The sequence below is a fragment of the Ostrinia nubilalis genome, chromosome 22, assembly GCF_963855985.1.
Source record: "Ostrinia nubilalis chromosome 22, ilOstNubi1.1, whole genome shotgun sequence".
In the NCBI taxonomy this organism is placed as follows: Eukaryota; Metazoa; Arthropoda; class Insecta; order Lepidoptera; family Crambidae; genus Ostrinia; species Ostrinia nubilalis.
This window is the reverse complement of record NC_087109.1, coordinates 12,372,975-12,391,350: the sequence shown is the minus strand read 5'-3', so window position 1 is coordinate 12,391,350 and position 18,376 is coordinate 12,372,975. Positions and strand designations below refer to the sequence as shown.

The window sequence follows — 18,376 nt, the reverse complement described above, 5'->3', positions numbered from 1 at the left end:
GGGAGACTGAGAGCGCGAGCTGTGGCCGATTATTGTAGGAGATACGTACGAGTTTGTAGGCTACAGGTCAGTACCATAGCTTCCACCACACTACATTACATTAGCTTCCATCACAAGTGGCCTAGCTCCCATTACACTAGCTTCTATCAAGTGGCACGCTTTCACCCGGCGCCTGGTTGTCTCTACCACCGTTAGCTGCCGCCGCGCCTGGGAGACTGAGGGCACGAGCTGTGGCCGATTATTGTAGGAGATACGTACGCGTGTGTAGGCTACAGGTCAGTACCATAGCTTCCACCACACTACATTACATCAGCTTCTATCACAAGTGGCACGGTATCACCCGGCGCCTGGTTGTCTACCACCGCTGGCTGCCGCCGCGCCTGGTAGACTGAGGGTTCGAGCTGTGGCCGACTACTGTAGGAGATACGTACGAGTGTGTAGACTACAGGTACGTGCCAAATCTTCCATCAGGGATCAGAGCAGGGCATTACAGATTAGCATTACTGTTCACCGCGCCGGGCTTTCTCTAAGCTACATCATAAGCTCTATCATCAAGATTGTACGTCAGTACCGAGCCTCCATCATCATTAAGGTGCGCGCACGATATCACCGGCTAAGTACTTTCGACGCTATGTACGCTGCTCTCCCGACGATACGTACCAATCTGTAGACTGCCATTTATGTTTGTCTCGAAGCGCTGGTAGGGCCCAAAAGATAAGGAAACATGTAAAGTGCCTCATAAGGGCTAGGTACCTTTTCTTTTTTTATTATTTATTATATTTTGACGTTCATAAGTGCCACTTGTGGTCTAAACTGAATTAATATTTTTGATTTTGATTTTGACTGTAGCTCAGTACTAAAGTCTCTATAATCAGTGTTGTAGGTTAGTACTAGAGGCATCCTCCATCACACAGTGGCACACGTTCAAATAAAATAATGTTTCACAGCTCTACGAAATGTATATTGTTAAATGAAAACTTTCGTATTTGCACCAGATCAAATCATCATTGGCCGTACCTACAAATGTAAGACTGACCGTGCTTTTGACAACCTTCATGTATTTTTTAAGTAGATAAAACATTTGTTACATGAATAATTATAGTGTTTGGTGGTTTCCAGAGGTACTTCCGCAGCGGCGCGGTGGTGACGAGCGTGACGCGCGCGCCGCGTGTGGCTGCGCCGCGCTGTGTCGCGTCGTGCCCGCTGCAGGCCGGCTTCTGGGTCTCGGGGTGAGTACATCATTTATGAAGGTTGTTGACTTCACCTTTTAGTTTCATATACCACTTGCTACTTTTTCGGTTTTGGCTGGACCATTTGGGTGTATTGCGATTTTAATTAATAAGTTTAATTAATTCACTTCGTGGACTGTTTGTACCCTTACATAGTAAGAGCGCGTTTTCAAATCAGCTGCTGTGTCGCACGGCTGCAGCTCTGTGACCGCGCTGCTGGGTCTTTAGTCATTTCGGCCCACCAGTTATTAAACCCGTGGTGACAATCGCTCAAGACCTCTTTTTGAATGCTGCAGGTGGTGTTACGGCTCCTATGCGCATACGTCACTCGCCATACTAAATTACGTAACATTGCTCTTGTAAAATCCTAGGCGTTTAGCCAGTTTAAATGTCACATTTAAATGTCAACTCATTTGCCTTCCGATCGTCGCGATACGCACATCATTTTGTACCAGTAATTTTCTGTAAAACAGGTTTTTATTTAGTATACTAAAAAAAATCCTCAAAATTCCGAGTGTCAAGCGAAGACTTGTTTTTTTTTTTTATGTAAATGAATTGACAAAGCAGCGTGGCCGCAGCACTGTTCGAAGGTGCTCTTATACCTTTGCGTGAGTGGAGTAAATAAATGCAAGAAATAAAGGAATGAACTATGGAAATATCAAAAATTAAAAATGTGAGCCCATATACGCATCTGCGCACTTCTTTATAGTAAGGGCAAGTTAATAGGGCGCGATCATAATACGCACGCCAATGGCGCCTAAATATAAAAGATGGTCTGCACGGGCTCTGATAGGAATTTGAGTGCAACTAAAGGTTTTCTGTCTATCTATTCCAGCTTCGACGTGTGCGAGGGTCGAGCCTTCCGCTACTTATGCCGGCGCGTGGTGGTGGCGTGCGGCGCCGGCGCCAGACCTAACTCACTACCACATGCCACAGATGCACTACACGCGCTCGCGGATATCGAGCAGGCTCTTACTGAGCTGGGAGACTGTGGTGAGTCTAACTTTAAGCTATTCCCTCCTTCTCTCACTTTAAACTGTTATAGTCTGGTCGCCGAGCACGTAGAATTCCGTCCAATGACCCCCAGCTACCCATCCTTATCGCTCGCGCGTAATTATATTGCTGTCGCGACTGTGCGACGGGCGCCCGCAGTGAGTGTGCAAGCGCGGCAGCAACATATTTACGCGCGAGCGATAAGGATGGGTAGCATGGGGTCATTGGACGAAATTCTACGTGCTCACAGACCGGGCTTTAGCTCTCTAGACTCAACTGCCCCCCTTGCGTAGCACGCAACAGACGCGCTACACCCGCTCAGTGAACTAGTAAACTATGGTAAGTACCCCCTCTGACCTCTTACTTGAGCTGCCCCCTCTCGCTCTTACTTCCGTTCCCCTCCTTCTCTTAAGCTTCCCCCTTTCTCCCTCTCACTCTAAGGCGACCCCGTCTCACTCTAAGCTGCTCCCTCCTTCCGCTACTTATGCCGGCGCGTGGTGGTGGCGTGCGGCGCCGGCGCCAGACCTAATTCATTACCACATGCCACAGATGCACTACACGCGCTCGCTGATATAGAGCAGGCTCTTACTGAGCTGGGAGACTGCGGTAAGTCCTGAAAAAATCATAATCTTTCTTTTCACAGTCCAGCTACCTTCCTCTCACTCTAAGCTGCCCCTTTCCTTATTCTAAGCTGGCCCCTTCCTCATCCTAAGCTGGTCTCCATTCTCTACGTTGCCCCCCCCCCTCATCTCTTAAACTGCTCCCTCCCACTAAGCTGGCTACCTCCCTCTACACTCTCCCTACCGCCAACTGGTGAACACAATAGCCATGTTGATACCACCAGTCAATGAGGGCTATCGTTTTAGCGCTCACCAGTTAGCGCCACTGTAGAGTAAGGTCCTGTCACTTGCTAGTAGCGAAGACAGTGGCACCAACTGGTGAGCGCTAAAGTGGTAGGAGGACTATCGCATTTGCACTCATCAAGATGGCGCCACTGTAGAGTAAGGTCCTGTCACTTGCTAGTAGCGAAGACAGTGGCACCAACTGGTGAGCGCTAAAGTGGTAGGAGGACTATCGCATTTGCACTCATCAAGATGGCGCCACTGTAGAGTAAGGTCCTGTCACTTGCTAGTAGCGAAGACAGTGGCACCAACTGGTGAGCGCTAAAGTGGTAGGAGGACTATCGCATTTGCACTCATCAAGATGGCGCCACTGTAGAGTAAGGTCCTGTCAATCGCCAGGGGTGCCAACTGTTAAGTATATAGCCCGACCAGGAACATAAAAACCCTCGCCATGTTGCGGAAAACTAATGGTACTAATTTCTTTTAATGGCAACAATAACTGAAAACTTCATTGACATGTCACCTTGCATGTCAGTCTATTGCTGTCAAAGTGTAAACAAACTTTATTTTAAATGTGCGCAATTGATTTTGTGAATTAAATTGCTAAAATCTTTTTATAGTCGTGAAAGAAAAGTGGTTCACAATGTGTTAAAGTATTTGTCGAAGAGAAATACTAAGGGTTCGGACAATATTTTCATTGAATAATGTTTCCGACAAAGGTTGTCAAATTGACTGTCATGTTTATCGTATAGTACAGTCCACTATGAAAATTAGCTGTGGTTTGTTTCAACTACCTATTTTAAAATTTTCTGTCACTTTCTAAGTGTTGAATTTTATGGAATTGGGAAAGAAGTACCGAGGTTGAAGCGTTCATGACCAAACATTGCAGTTGAATATTCAAGTTCTGAATTTGATTATTGATGAATAATAAAATAAATCCTACTAGCTCGATTGATGGTTTCATTTAATTTATTTAAACCAGGTTACCTATAATAATATTTTTTGGTTAATTTATGAAAATATCAAATTAGCCCGTAATCCTGAATCCTGATACATAAAGTTAGCCTATTAATTTAACACAGGTACGACTGTACTCAGTGTTGCACTATCAAATGCGATTGACGCGCCTCTATGCCAGGGTTTTTATGTTCCTGGTCAGGCTATAAAAACGATAGCCCTCATTGACGTACTTTTTAAAACTGTCAAAACGAAACTCTCATAGATTTTGTATGGCACTACAAGCAAGTGACGTCACTATTTTGTCAACTCAATGAGGGTTTTCGCGTTTGAAAATTTTTGACATGACATTGACAGATATGTCAAAATCCACCAATCACGCAGCAGTCAGACCCCTCATCCACGTCCCGCCATCTAGCGGATCTTTCATTCGCGAAAACCCTCATTACAATGTGACCAAAAATCGTAATTAATTAAGTTTTTAAGACCAGAATGAAGTGTCTTTTTAGAAAAGTTGTGACTTCGAATGATTGGGGAATGGTGTCAAGTTGTTTATTAAATAAATTTTACAGAGTTTATTCCGGCGTATTTATTTTACTGAGTTTGTTTCGGCGTTTCTTCTCAGCACTTGCCATATGTTTGTCTCGAAGCGCTGGTAGAGCCCAAAAGATAAGGAGACATGTAAAGTGCCTCATAAGGGCTACCTTTTCTTTTTTTATTATTTACATTTTGATTTGACGTTCATAAGTGCCACTTGTGGTCTAAATTGAATAAATGATTTTGATGATTTTCTTATTCCATCATTCCAGGCGGCACGCACACAGCGCTAGTAGTGGGTTCCGGCGCGAGCGCAGCGGACGCGGTGGGCGCGGCGCGCGCGCGCGGCGTGCGGGCGCTGCACGTGCACCGCGCGCCGCCCGCTGCGTTGGCTAGGCTGGATCCGCAGGAGTATCCCGACTACTGCCAGGTCAGTACATACTAAAGCCTGGTCCGTGAGCACGTAGAATTTGGTCTATTCCACTTTGATCACCTGGCTTTGATGGCCCAGGTGATCAAAGTCCACTTTCAGCGACAATTTAGTGTCCTTTGATCACCTACGGATACGATGCCCTGGGTGATCAAAGTGGACCCCAGTTAAATTATTATTTTAATGTCCTTTGATCACCTACATACAAATCACACCTCCTCTTATACTTAATGTACGGACAAACATTGTTCAGGTAAGTAACGCTTTAAAATATTTCATGCTGTAAAAAAAATTGACTATCTTAAGAAAATGTTTGTACTTACAACGATTGGACATGACGTGTCTATTCAGAGGAGGTGTGATTTGTATGTAGGTGATCAAAGGACACTAAAATAATAATTTAATTGGAGTCCACTTTGATCACCCAGGGCATCATATCCGTGGGTGATCAAAGGACACTAAATTGTCGCTGGAAGTGGACTTTGATCACCTGGGTCATCAAAGCCAGGTGATCAAAGTGGAATAGACCGAATTTTGTCCAATGACCCCAAGCTACCCATCCTTATTGCTCGCGCGTACTTATGTTGCTGTCGCGCTCGCACACTCACTGCGGGCGCGCGTCGCACAGTCGCGACAGCAATATAATTACGCGCGAGGGATAAGGATGGGTAGCTTCAGGTCATTGGACAAAATTCTACGTGCTTACGGACCAGGCTTTACATGTATTGCCGAACTTAACTGGCGATGTAGCTAGTAGAACTGATGACCGTTGCGCGTTGTCACAAAAGTTCTCGAGTGGCGACCACGGGCTGAAGACGGCAAACCAGACGATGATCTAGTAAAAATAATAGAGATAATTTGACACACAGGGAAAAACAAAGAACAATTTTTATACCAGGTTGAAAACGTGGGATTTATTGCGCATACGCGCAATTAATATTTGTGTGACAGACCGAAATAAACGCAGGAAAATTTATTTTAGAAGAAATTCTTTATTTGGAATTCTTCTTAAATTGCAATTCTTCTTCATTTTCCAATTTAATTAAAAGTTCTTGCCAGTGCTAACATAATTATGATCAAAATCAAAAGTAAGACCTAGTGGCGTCACGTCATTTTTCCCCTATGTGGCGTCTACCCTACCAGCCAGCTAGGCTATATTTTGATTAAACAATTGCTAACTAAAACATTATCTATTACAGGTCTACAAAATGATGTGCGACGGCTCCAAAGGCAACTACCCCAATTACAAGTCGTTCCCGGACCACGTGATCATCGACGTCACGCCCGAGGTCACCGACCCCGCCTGCGGACACGCCCTAAAGCGCGTGCGCCTCCTCAACCTGACCACAGACCACGTGACCGAGGTCACCGTCTCTCTCATAGCGGTCCTCATCGGATCCAAACCAGACCTCTTCTTCCTCCAAACAAACTTCAACCTCAACTGCATACAACAAGACGACTGCATCAACTGCCTCCAAGAAAAGCACGTCAAGAAAAAAATTGACGACGAACGCAAGGAATGCTTCCTCAAAAACCACTGGATGAACTTCAAAAACGTATTGGAACAAGGCATCAATAGCTGCAAATCTAGGTACTTGAATTATTCCGAGATAAACGGGAACACAGACACAAAATGTGATCTGTCAGACTGCAACAGACGGCCGGAGAAGACGAGATGCGCGTGCGATAAGACTGAAAAAATCATTCCGGACAATTGCGAGTGCCAGGCTAACCCGTATTCGAGCGGGATCGGTTTCGGTATCGATCCCAAGAAGCCTGTGGATGGCAGAGCGAACCCAGTGGCCATAGACAAGAGCACGCACGAGCTGCTACACGGCCCCAAAGGTGTCTATGCCCTCGGGCCGCTGACTGCGGACAATTTCGTCCGCTTCATCCCAGGCGGCGCCCTGGCACTAGTAGCGCACATACACAAAGACAAGAAGTCAGCCGAGTGACTTGCCATACCTAAAGTGATTGTGATTTCAAAATACTTAATTGTTTTTTTACAATAAATTATTTTTTATACCCTATACTTTGTTTCACTTGCATTTTAGTCAATCTTGATTTTAAAAGACATTGTATCTTGCCAGTAGACAACATAATTATACACTCAAAAGCGACAAGGAGAATAGTAAAATACACTCATAGACATCAATGTATATTTTAATTCCATCAAAATTGTATATTTAAACAACATCAAAAGCTAAAAAGTAATATGGCATTCTTAGAGTTAATTCCTTAAATACTAAATGACTGTAGGTACAAGGTAGGTAGATAGGTCAAAAATAGTTTTTGTATCTTTAAATATAATTAGTTAAATAAAAATTATGATTTCTCAAATACTAGATTAGAAACTCGTAGGGTATATGGATAAACTATTAATCACATAAAACAAGAATAAATCATATTATCAAAGTAATATTAGAAATAATTAGGTATCAAAATATGAATTTAATTGTCAATTTGTGAAGTAGAAATTGGGAAACATTTAGTAGTAGAAAAAGTGTAGGCCTAGTGCGTTTATATTTGGCTTATTACCTAATTTTATTGGTATAATAATTAATTATAATTGATAATCAACATTCATTACCTTACAGATTAAGGCTTGGTATTTCTGCTAAAGTAGGTATTTCGCGCTGTCTAAATCTGCGCGCGCAATACTTCGCCGAAGACAGCGCGCCAAAGAGCTCTCGCGGCTACACAGTATAGAAATACGCAGTTTAGAAATACGCAGTTGGTTAGGTTAGGTTGACTTCCTTCCGTTCAAGCATCGCACTCACAGCACTTTCTAATACAAATTATATCAAAGTGATACAAATTAAAACAACTTTCAAAATTTTTGGGAATATATTTTAGAATCGAATAAATATAGAATATAACTGCCAAAGTAAACACGGTTCAAAGAGGCGTGGCGTCTTAAATGAACGGTATAATATCGAGGTTTCGTCAGTACAGTTGCGAACAAAGGTGTTTGTGTAGTGTAGTTGAGTTGAGAGGTCAGATTATTGAAATAATAAAACGAACATTTTATTTTTTAAATACATTTTAAAAATAATTTACATTACAGATAACAATGAGAGGATGACATTGCAAGGTGGTGCCAGTCCAGTCTTAAATCCGTTGATATATGATGCATCTGCCATGTTTTTGGCTAAAAGATTCTTCTATCTTGCAGCTTTGACTTTTATTACAGACCTTAGACAGTATTTTTGTGAAAATTCTTACGCATGGTGGAGGAAGGGACGCCCTAGACACTCAAGTCTACAAGGAGTCACATGAACTCCAGTTTTAAATCCGTTGATATCTGCTGCATCTTCCATGTTTTTGGCTATAAGATTCTTATATCTTACAGCTTAGATCTTTAGCTACAGACCTTAGACAATATTTTTTATTATTTATTTGTGTCAGTGTGCTCTTCTAAAGAGTGTAAGACGATTGTATGTAGGTATAGCCTGACCAGGAACATAAAAACCCTGGCATAGAGGCGCTTCAATTGCATTTGATAGTGCAACACTGAGTACAGTCGTACATGTGTTAAATTAATAGGCTAAATTTATGTATCAGGATTCAGGATTACGGGCTAATTTGATATTTTCATAAATTAACGAAAAATATTATTAAAGGTAACCTGGTTTAAATAAATTAAATGAAACCATCAATCGAGCTAGTAGGATTTATTTTATTATTCATCAATAATCAAATTCAGAACTTGAATATTCAACTGCAATGTCTGCTCATGAACTCTTCAAACTCGGTACTTCTTTCCCAATTCCATAAAATTCAAAACTTAGAAAGTGACAAAAAACATTAAAATAAGTAGTTGAAACAGACTACAGCTAATTTTCATAGTGGACTGTACTATACGATAAACATGTCAGTCAATTTGACAACCTTTGTCGGAAACATTATTCAATGAAAATATTGTCCGAACCCTTAGTATTTCTCTTCGACAAATACATTAACACATCGTGAACCACTTTTCTTTCACGACTATAAAAATATTTTAGCAATTTAATTCACAAAATCAATTGCAAACATTTAAAATAAAGTTTGTTTACACTTTGACAACAATAGACTGACATGCAAGGTGACATGTCAATGAAGTTTTCAGTTACTGTTGCCATTAAAAGAAATTAGTACCATTAGTTTTCCGCAACATGGCGAGGGTTTTTATGTTCCTGGTCAGGCTATACTATTAAAATGTAATTTTAACTCATTGGTTTTGTCTCATATTTGAGGAATGTACTATGTATCATGAGTAGAGTCTTCGTTTAAAAGGATGCGAACGATTAAAATTTCAATAGGAAGACAAAATTGATAATTCTTAATTATCAAAAATTTAAGCTTTCTCCAGTAACACTGATATTATTATACTGTGACTCATCAAAGTCATCATTGTCAAAAATATTGACAAATCGCGAACTGTCACGGCCAAAAAACTGACACGCGTCCGTCCTCCGTAAGCGCCACCGCGCGACTGATTGAGATTGTCCAAGCCGTCATGGACGATTTTTTCCACATTTTTTAACATAGCAACTAAATAAGACGCAATATAAAAATTTCATCCGTTAAAAGCCCTCAAGTTATTTCTGAACTTTAGTTTAGTAAAAGATTTAGAATCCCAAATCGCTTATTTTAAAAATAAAACCATAAATAGAAAACGAATAGAGGTAACTTTGGGAATTTATTCTATCGAGTCAACTTCATCAAATCGTGTTTCCATCCGTTAATAGCCCTAGAAAATATCCTCAACTATGCCCAATAAAAATCTTAGCCTTTAATTTTACTGTTTAGTACCTCAAAAATGAAAAATGAAAACCTCATTTTCGCCATTTTCTCTGCTACCCGGCCTTAATTTAACATTTAATCGGATTTCAAGTTATAAATTAATTAGTTCCGTGAATAATATAAAAATAAAATAACTATACAAAATACAAATAATTATATAAATGCAACCATCTTTTTCTTAGCACAGTACATAGGTACTCGTACATTCCATCTAAAGTTATGTACCTACATCACAGATTAATTTATAAGAGTCACAATAAAACTATCATACTTAATTAAATGTATGTTGACAGTATGTGTAATTTTTACATTATTTAACTTAATCCATCACAAAGACTTCCAAAGTCTAAATAACATTTATGGGATATACAATAGATTTATAAAAATTTTGATTCGATAATATCTTCTTGATCACAAGATTCACCAGTCAGTTCCACACCAAATCCAAATATTCAAAGAGAAGAGACAAACATCGCTTCATAGCACCCCCTAAATTGTGCAATCTCTAGTGCACCTACATTTCTTTCCTTTTCTATAAAGTGTGTTCTACTAAAACTTGAAATAATCATGGACTTATTCTCAAAAATTTTACGTCCATGATCAGTCGATTTAATTTTAAAGAAAATAAAAGACATTTTTGCCAGTTCCTGGCGCAAAGTTTTGCACCTGAACTAATAGAAGTATGCATGCTGCACGTCAATACTTCAAGAATTTTTATCAATTATGCATAACAATTTTGTTTAATTTTGTAACGTATCGCTCAAAACGATGATTATCTAAATATCCCTAGCAATTCAGTCTCAGATGTTACCCCTTAAATACGAAACAATTCCAAATATTATCCATTCCCAAGCTCGTTTTTAGGAGTGCCTCATTTTTAGGCGTATACTCCCTTAAAGCTTGTCATTAAATTCTTATCTTTGATAATTTTTTCGATTAGGTACCTACCATAAATTGGTTCTGCTTTGCTTCAAAATTGGAAAACAATTTTATTTTTTCCATCATGTTAATTTGGACTTATTTGAAGGTACCCTTTTAATCCCTTAAGATTCAAAAGCAAAACAGGTAAAAGCAAAACCTTTGGTTTTACACACATTTTAGAAATATTTTTGTAATAATTACAATTTTATTTTTGCTGTTATTAATCATTCTATGCATTAACAAGCCATCTTGCCATTATCACATTTGAAATAAAATTATTAATTTATTAACGTAATAATGGGGAAGTAATAAATAAAATTTAAAAAATAATTAAATTACAAATTAACTTGTACATGGGATCCTTACCTAGAAACACAGATACATAATTCTGATTTTTATTCTACTTTCTTAGATCTAACATCAAATGCAGTTCGGAAAGAAGAATTGCTGTTACTTATCATATCTTACTTGGTTCGCCCACTGCTTCACTTAAATCTACCTCCTACTCGCTGTGTTAATCATATAACATTCGCACATAATATTCAAAATAAAAATTAACTTCCATAATAAACCCAATTTACATAATTCAGGTAAAATCTGAACTTTTTAATAAACTTAAAGCGAGTTTGGCACATTAAAAAATAATGAAATATGTAAAAAGTAGGTAATGTTAAAAAAATATTGTAACAGAAGAATTCTACCTGAATAATATAAAATAGTGCGAACAATATTAATCGTTGACAAAATTACAGATGAGTCAACAGTACATCGAAGTAAACATGATGCTACTAATGTGTTATCCACTTGCATCCATACTGACCTAGTTACATAGTTAAGTAAATATTTTTAATTTGTTATTAAAATGTCGGAAACATAATATACCTATTCTGACTATCAAACGTGCGCAGCGAAGATCTCAGAATGGTTAATAAATGCAAATTTTTAGAGAACATAACTTTTTGACTTTCACATCATATTTTCAAGTTAAAAGTCAAGAGATTCGACACCTCATATAAATAAAATATCAGACGATAGATAACGGATCTTAACGAGTCATAAAATTATTCATCAAAACCTATACAATGGAAACCCTGAACCGTCTAAATGTACTAAAGAACCTATTTTTGAGGCCTTTGGTAAAATTTTAAAGGAGGTCTGAGCTTAAAAATAGATTTTAGAGACCCTGTGTTTATCTGTATTAATAAAACAGATACATTTAAGCGCTTCATGTAATATAATACACATGAAAACTACCAGTCAGTTGGTCAGTTAATCACTTGGTCTAACTGAATTGTATACGCCTGCTATATTAATTGCGGTTTTGTTCTTATTAATACAGACAATCCAAAACATTTACTTAACATTAATTTTCATTCTTGATTGAGTTCCAAATATTTCTTAAAATTACTAAAGATATCATCTAAATAGTCCATTTTAGAAGATAATCCGCTAGAAAACATTGAGCATTTTGCAACAAGTCAAGACATAAGTGTCTTAAGATTACGCTAAAATTATAGTTCGCCCTTAATTTATACAATTTAAGGGACTCACATTAACCTTTTAAGAGTTCAGTATTGTATGCTTACACACACAATATATTTTATACTCATCTTCGGCATATATGATAAAAATATGTTTAATAATGAAATGTCATTAAAAGAAAGGACTTTTTGGTTTAAATCACAAATTAAAAAGGCAGCACTTACTGTAATTTATAATGTTAATAGTAGTAAGATAGGAACAGAAACATATTTGTAATATCAGTTACTTAGTTTCGCTTTTGGATAGGCTACTATCAGTTAGTTCACAACAGAAATGAACTCAATCCACAAAATGATCTTAAGCACATAATTCAAACCATATCTTACTAACTAAACAAACCAGAAAGGCCCCCGCCACAGATATAAAACTAATAAGTACTGCCGTCCGCCCATTTGTATCCAAAACCATATATCAGGAGCGCTGCGGCGGAGGCGGTGTGTTCTGAATAGCTAAGATGAGGCCCTCTAAGTCTCGGGACAGCTCGCGGGGCAAGCCAAGGGCGGGCACCCGCGTAGGACATTTTAAGTGCTGAGCCAAAAACAATAGAGCAGTTTTCCGTAGGGACCTTACCTGGACGCAAACAAACCAGTTGGTCCGGTGCTGCACCCCCGCCAGGCAGCTGGGAGCTCTGAAGAACCTCTTGTTGTGGATTACGTAGTTCTCGTTAGTCGTCGGATCGGTGAACTCCCAGGGATGAGTGACGTAGGTGTCCACGTTGAAATATGTGCGTGGCTGCATCCGCACATAATGACGACGGAGGCCTTGGAAATCGATCCACCAGATGTCTACCGGGCGCGATACGCTATTTACGAAACGTATGTAAATAGCTTGCTCGGAAGCCGTCGAGCGCACCATGACACGCTCGCCGCGTTCGTTCGTCTCGTAAAAGTGGTGAATGTCTTCATCGTTACCTGCCATTTTAAAATCTGGATTCTGGACCACAAATCAATCAATCAACACATTGCCCTAAATCACCTATGATGCAACTTCACGCAGACGTCCGCGTCCGATGGTAATAAATAATCAATAAAATTATTGTCATGCACACGTATGTACGCCAATAAAGTTTTTCAAAGTTTCCCGCCTTGTAATGTTAGTTGTAAGCTGTTGGCAGCACCAATTTACTTCCCGTCAACATAGAGCAACGATGGCTGTTTGTGTCGCAGTTATCGGCAAAGATGTAAGTTTTCAGTCATTTTAAATACCTAAACACTTTTTAACTTACACAATTCACCAAAAATCACCTCTAAGAACATTTTCAAACACAGTCTTGATCTATTTTAGGAAAATCAGTAAATTTTACACGTCACTTTGTTTTGGTGTCATTCATGAACCATAGACACCAATGAGAAAGATCGATTGTATGGGGCGGTGTAGATTTTGTAAAATATTTTTTTTAAAATCGGCGTTCATATAAAAATGACTTTTAGCACGATTTTCGGTAATTATAAAATTATATTTAATTAAATGAATAATATTAGACTTTTTTACAACATGGTAATAAAAAAATATCATGCTTGGCGAAAAATGTAACACATAGGTAGGTGGCGCTAGTGTTACAAATAGGTCGCTCAAAGAAAGTTGAGGCGAACACATCCTCACACTGATGTACATAATTCAAGTTCAAATATCAAATACTCTAGATACTAGCCAAGCCAACCATGTCTGTAAGCGAGACAGAAACACTTTGTCCGTCCGACTGTGCAGTTAAAAATGTTCATAGGATTGGGTGCTTTTGGCATTCTACTACACAATACGAAATAAGTAATGAAGTCGATATTTTTTCCAGAATTCCCCGTTATACATAGGCGGTATCGGCAATGATTCCGGGTCAGACAACGAGCTATCACGACAATGGTTGGTCCACACCGCCCTCGATGCATTGGAGGAGCGTCTTACCACCAGCAGCAATGGCGCTGCTGGCGCCAACGCGAATGCAGCCCGCACTGATATGAGAGACCTGTATTTGGGACTTTTGTATTCCACTGATACGCATAAAATGTATGTTAAAATGACTGTAGCTAAGTAGACTCTAACTTTTCCTCTCAATGAGGGTTTTCGCGAATGAAAAATCCGCCAGATGGCAATACGTAGACGCGAGGTCCAAATGCTGCATGATTTTTGACATGACATTGACAGATATGTCAAAATCCACCAATCACGCAGCAGTCAGACTCCACATCCACGTCCCGCCATCTAGCGGATCTTTCATTGGCGAAAACCCTCATTCCGCGTTATAGTGCTTTCTATTATGAAAAAATTATAATGCTCAAAACCATTACAGTTATGGCTATGTGACCAACACGCGCATCAAGCTGGTGCTTGTAACGAGCTCTACGTCACCCAGCGGCAGCAATATCCGCGACGCAGAAGTCCGCACAGCACTGAGACGACTGCACGCGTTGTATGCCGACGCCATTTGTAATCCTTTCCATCTGCCAGGCGACCCCATCTCTTCCCAGTAAGTAAAAATATGAGTAGGTAAAGTGAAGTATGCTTCTAAACAAATTTGCTACTAATAAAAGAACTCTTTCCTATAAAATAATGATTTGTACACCTATTAAAACTTGTGTTCTTTAGTACACCCGTATGAATGTAAGCTGTCCAAGATAAGATTAATTCTTCATTGATAATTTTAATTTTATTCATCTTTATTTTCAGGAAGTTTGACAAGCAAGTGAAGAATTTAATGCTGAACAACGTCTGATTTAAATTACATACATCATTTTGCCCGCAGTAAGCCAGAAACATCTAAACAGCTTTATCTGAATTATGTGTAATTGAGGGTGATAATGTGATTATGTTAATCTAGCTATGATGTACCAACACTACAGGCCCCGTCGTTAAAATAATGTTTTATTTTAATTTTAGTACCTTTATTTATATTATTATTAAATTTAAATGATACCTACCGTTCAAGTGATTTTCATTAACTATTCACATAGATGTAATGAATAAAGAACACTAACAACACATTCAAGTAATTAACTAGTTTTTTTTATCTATTATACAAAGGAAGCTCTTGGCCTGTATCTCACCTGATGATCAGGCCGAAGGTGGAAGCGAATGCTCAGACAGTATAATATTATTACGAGTATAACTTCTTGCAAATCACGAAAGCGAGTGAGTGAGTGAGCTCGCCTTCGTGGGCAAGTCGTTTATTTATGCCAATATCACGTGGAAATTGATGTTTAACACGAACAAGAGAACCTAGGTGTTTTAGTTCTATCGTTTTTTTGTATTCAATGGAAACAAAAAGTACTCACGTAGCCAGGTTTCAAGACGCCCATCGCGTTGGGTCCAAAGCGATTTGATCCCACAACAACTCGCTGTGAACTCGCTTGACACTCGATTCGCGCTACAATTCAAAGTGTTTCAATGTTTTTATAAATTTATCACTTCACTGCACTTTAGAACATAAAATAACACCAGATTTGTTTACTAAAGTCCATTAAATAATAAATTAAAACAGATCGACCATGTTTTCCGTCCTATCGGTTCAACTACCCGCCACGGAATCCTAAGCTTGTAGGAGTTGTAGGTGGCGTTAGTGATTACATTACAACCAAAGAGCATAAAAGAGTAATTACAACTTCAGTTTTTTCATTTATTTATTTTTGTCTATGGTATGAATTCTCTCTTCTTTTCGTGACATTTGTCAAGCAAGCTGTTCTCCGGTTCAGCGCTGAGCAATTTTTAGTCGTAAAGTTGTTTATCTCGACCGGGAAATCGCATCAACATGGTAAGTAAATCCAATTTTATCGACAGAAATATGAATTTCTACATTTATTATGTTTTTGGCGGAGTTGTGATTCATTGAAATTTTGAGGTTAGCTTCACACACGTGTGGTCCAAAACTTCTATTTATTATCTCTTTCAATAGTTATTGTCTAATTAAAATCATTAATTATATTCTATTCTCATGCCTTTAGTTAACCATAAAGGTATTATTATGATAAATCCGTGGTTCGCCTATTCCCGCCTCTAATACATTTTATGCTCGATTCCTTCTTTAGCAAGTGAACTGGAGGCTTTGTACGCTTTTAATATAACACCTAATGTGTCCCTTAAGTGGACTTTCAATGAGTTTAATACCATTGGATTTAAACAAAACGCTATGTATCCATCCTAGAGAGATGATAACAACTTAGTAATAAATACCACATACCTAACTTGAAACCACAATATTTTGTAGCAACCGCAAACTACCAGTCTAATAGCCACAGACTCTACAATACTTCTGTCAATAGCAAACAATAATTAATATTAATATCTATGTAATTCCAGGCAGCCGCCGTCGTAGCAGGCAAGGACATCGAGAAGCCCCAGGCTGAAGTCTCCCCCATCCACCGCATCCGTATCACGCTCACGTCCCGCAACGTGCGTTCACTGGAGAAGGTCTGCGCTGACCTCATCAACGGAGCCAAGAAACAGAAGCTGCGTGTTAAGGTGAATATTACAAAAATATGAACCTATTAGTTCCTTATTCATTACTACTGTTTAATGACATAAATAACCTTAGAGTTACTCAACATTTGTATTAGAGGATTAGTTAGATTAGTCTTTGATAGATATAAAGGAAGGAACTTTCCATGTTAAAGTCCAAACCTAATAACCTTCAGTTGACCACAACATCAGACAGATGTTTTTGCTGCTAAATGGTATTTGTATCAACTACCTATCTAAGATGCAACAATCTTTGATGTTTTGTCATCTGTACATGTCCTCATACAAAGACATTCCTGAATACTACTCTGTAGTTAGGCATATAGCGCCCAGATGAAGACACTATGTGTTCTGTGCCATAGTGTTCACAAACCAGCGCGACATCAATACTCTTCAAAGTGCAGTGTTTGTCTTCCATGACTGACTCTGCTCATAGAAGAGTTACAATAAAACCATGACAACTATTGCTTACCTTATTTTAAATTTGTTTAAACAACTAAAGTTGAAAGTTTTCTAACGTTTGAGTTGCATCTCAACCTATATTTAAAGGTTTGTTTCTCAATTTCCCACCTTAACAAATTAGATTTTTTCAAGTTATGTATCCTACTAATATTATAAATGTGAAAGTTTGGATGTTTGTTACTCTTTCACGCAAAAATTACTGAACGGATTTTGATGAAACTTTACAGTAATATTGTTTATAATCCAGAATAACATATAGGCTATAATTTATGACGATCTGTGACAAATGAAATTTCACGCGGGTGAAGCCGTGGGCAAAAGCTAGTTTAAAATAATTTTCATCTCAACCATGTGGTTCTGTGAATTGATATTTCTGTATTCAAATTACTGTTACTCTTATGTTTCTGTGCTAAAATAAGTTTTCCAACACTAATGTCTGCTCTATTTTTATTCCAGGGACCCGTCCGCATGCCGACCAAGATCCTCCGCATCACCACCCGCAAAACGCCTTGCGGTGAGGGTTCCAAGACCTGGGACAGGTTCCAAATGAGGATCCACAAGAGGGTCATCGACCTGCACTCTCCTTCTGAGATCGTGAAGCAGATCACGTCTATTAACATCGAGCCTGGAGTAGAGGTGGAGGTCACCATCGCCGACGCGTAGGCACAGCTGCCAATAAACTTTATTTTGATTTATTTATGTCTTTTATTTGAAATTGTTGCCTGACCTGACGGGCTAGGATGCTCGCCGTGATAAAATCTTATCGATTGACGACAAATGTATCTCAGGCTTATCGCGTAAAATCAATAAAATGACGTGATAAACGCTTATCGCGTCGCGCATCCTAGGCCTACTGGGTTGAGTTGACGTAGTAAAAGCAATATGATAGATTTTAAAATAAATAACTTGAAAAAGTTTGAGATACGCTAAAAATTAAATAACTATGATAGATTTTGTAAATAGGTAGTGGAAAAAGTAGACAGAATTATTTATTACAGCTTATAATAGTTATAGCCAGCATTCAGGCTTATTTCGAATACTATTTCCATCGCAACTTAAATTTTATCTTACTGATATTATAAACGTGAAGAGATTGGTGTTGGTGACAAATGTGTTGTACTCTTTCACGCAAAAACTACTGGACGGATTTTGATGAGACTGATACACATTTAAAATAAAAATGCTTGGTAGTTAAATATCCAGCTTAGATCGATTCAGATGTATAATAA

At 38.8% G+C, this 18,376-nt stretch overlaps 4 protein-coding genes across 6 annotated transcripts in view; 3 read left to right on the top strand and 1 right to left on the bottom strand.

The window, feature by feature from the left end:
* Window positions 1-7,018, top strand: part of LOC135082626 (oxidative stress-induced growth inhibitor 1-like) — a 70,204-nt gene extending 63,186 nt beyond the window's left edge. For all 3 annotated transcript variants that reach the window (XM_063977409.1, XM_063977410.1, XM_063977408.1), the window contains 4 exons: window positions 1,120-1,229; window positions 2,065-2,222; window positions 4,831-4,988; window positions 6,188-7,018. In XM_063977409.1, coding sequence (XP_063833479.1) covers window positions 1,120-1,229; window positions 2,065-2,222; window positions 4,831-4,988; window positions 6,188-6,943 — 1,182 coding nt within the window. In that variant the 3' untranslated portion in view covers window positions 6,944-7,018. The remainder of the gene's footprint in view (window positions 1-1,119; window positions 1,230-2,064; window positions 2,223-4,830; window positions 4,989-6,187) is intronic.
* Window positions 7,019-9,844: 2,826 nt separating this feature from the next.
* LOC135082947 (trafficking protein particle complex subunit 2-like protein) lies at window positions 9,845-15,223 on the top strand. The gene is made up of 4 exons (XM_063977714.1): window positions 9,845-13,419; window positions 14,029-14,240; window positions 14,524-14,700; window positions 14,901-15,223. Exons 1-4 carry the CDS (start codon window positions 13,330-13,332, stop codon window positions 14,944-14,946), a joined length of 525 nt encoding a protein of 174 aa, XP_063833784.1. The 5' UTR covers window positions 9,845-13,329; the 3' UTR covers window positions 14,947-15,223.
* LOC135083096 (von Hippel-Lindau tumor suppressor homolog) lies at window positions 12,651-13,157 on the bottom strand. The gene has a single exon (XM_063977862.1). It carries the CDS (start codon window positions 13,155-13,157, stop codon window positions 12,651-12,653), a length of 507 nt encoding a protein of 168 aa, XP_063833932.1.
* Window positions 15,224-15,878: 655 nt separating the features above from the next.
* On the top strand, window positions 15,879-17,842 carry LOC135082899 (small ribosomal subunit protein uS10). Its single transcript, XM_063977662.1, has 3 exons — window positions 15,879-15,981; window positions 16,527-16,688; window positions 17,604-17,842. The coding sequence occupies exons 1-3, from the start codon at window positions 15,979-15,981 to the stop codon at window positions 17,808-17,810; spliced, it is 372 nt and encodes a 123-aa protein (XP_063833732.1). The 5' UTR covers window positions 15,879-15,978; the 3' UTR covers window positions 17,811-17,842.
* The last annotated feature ends 534 nt before the right edge of the window (window positions 17,843-18,376 follow it).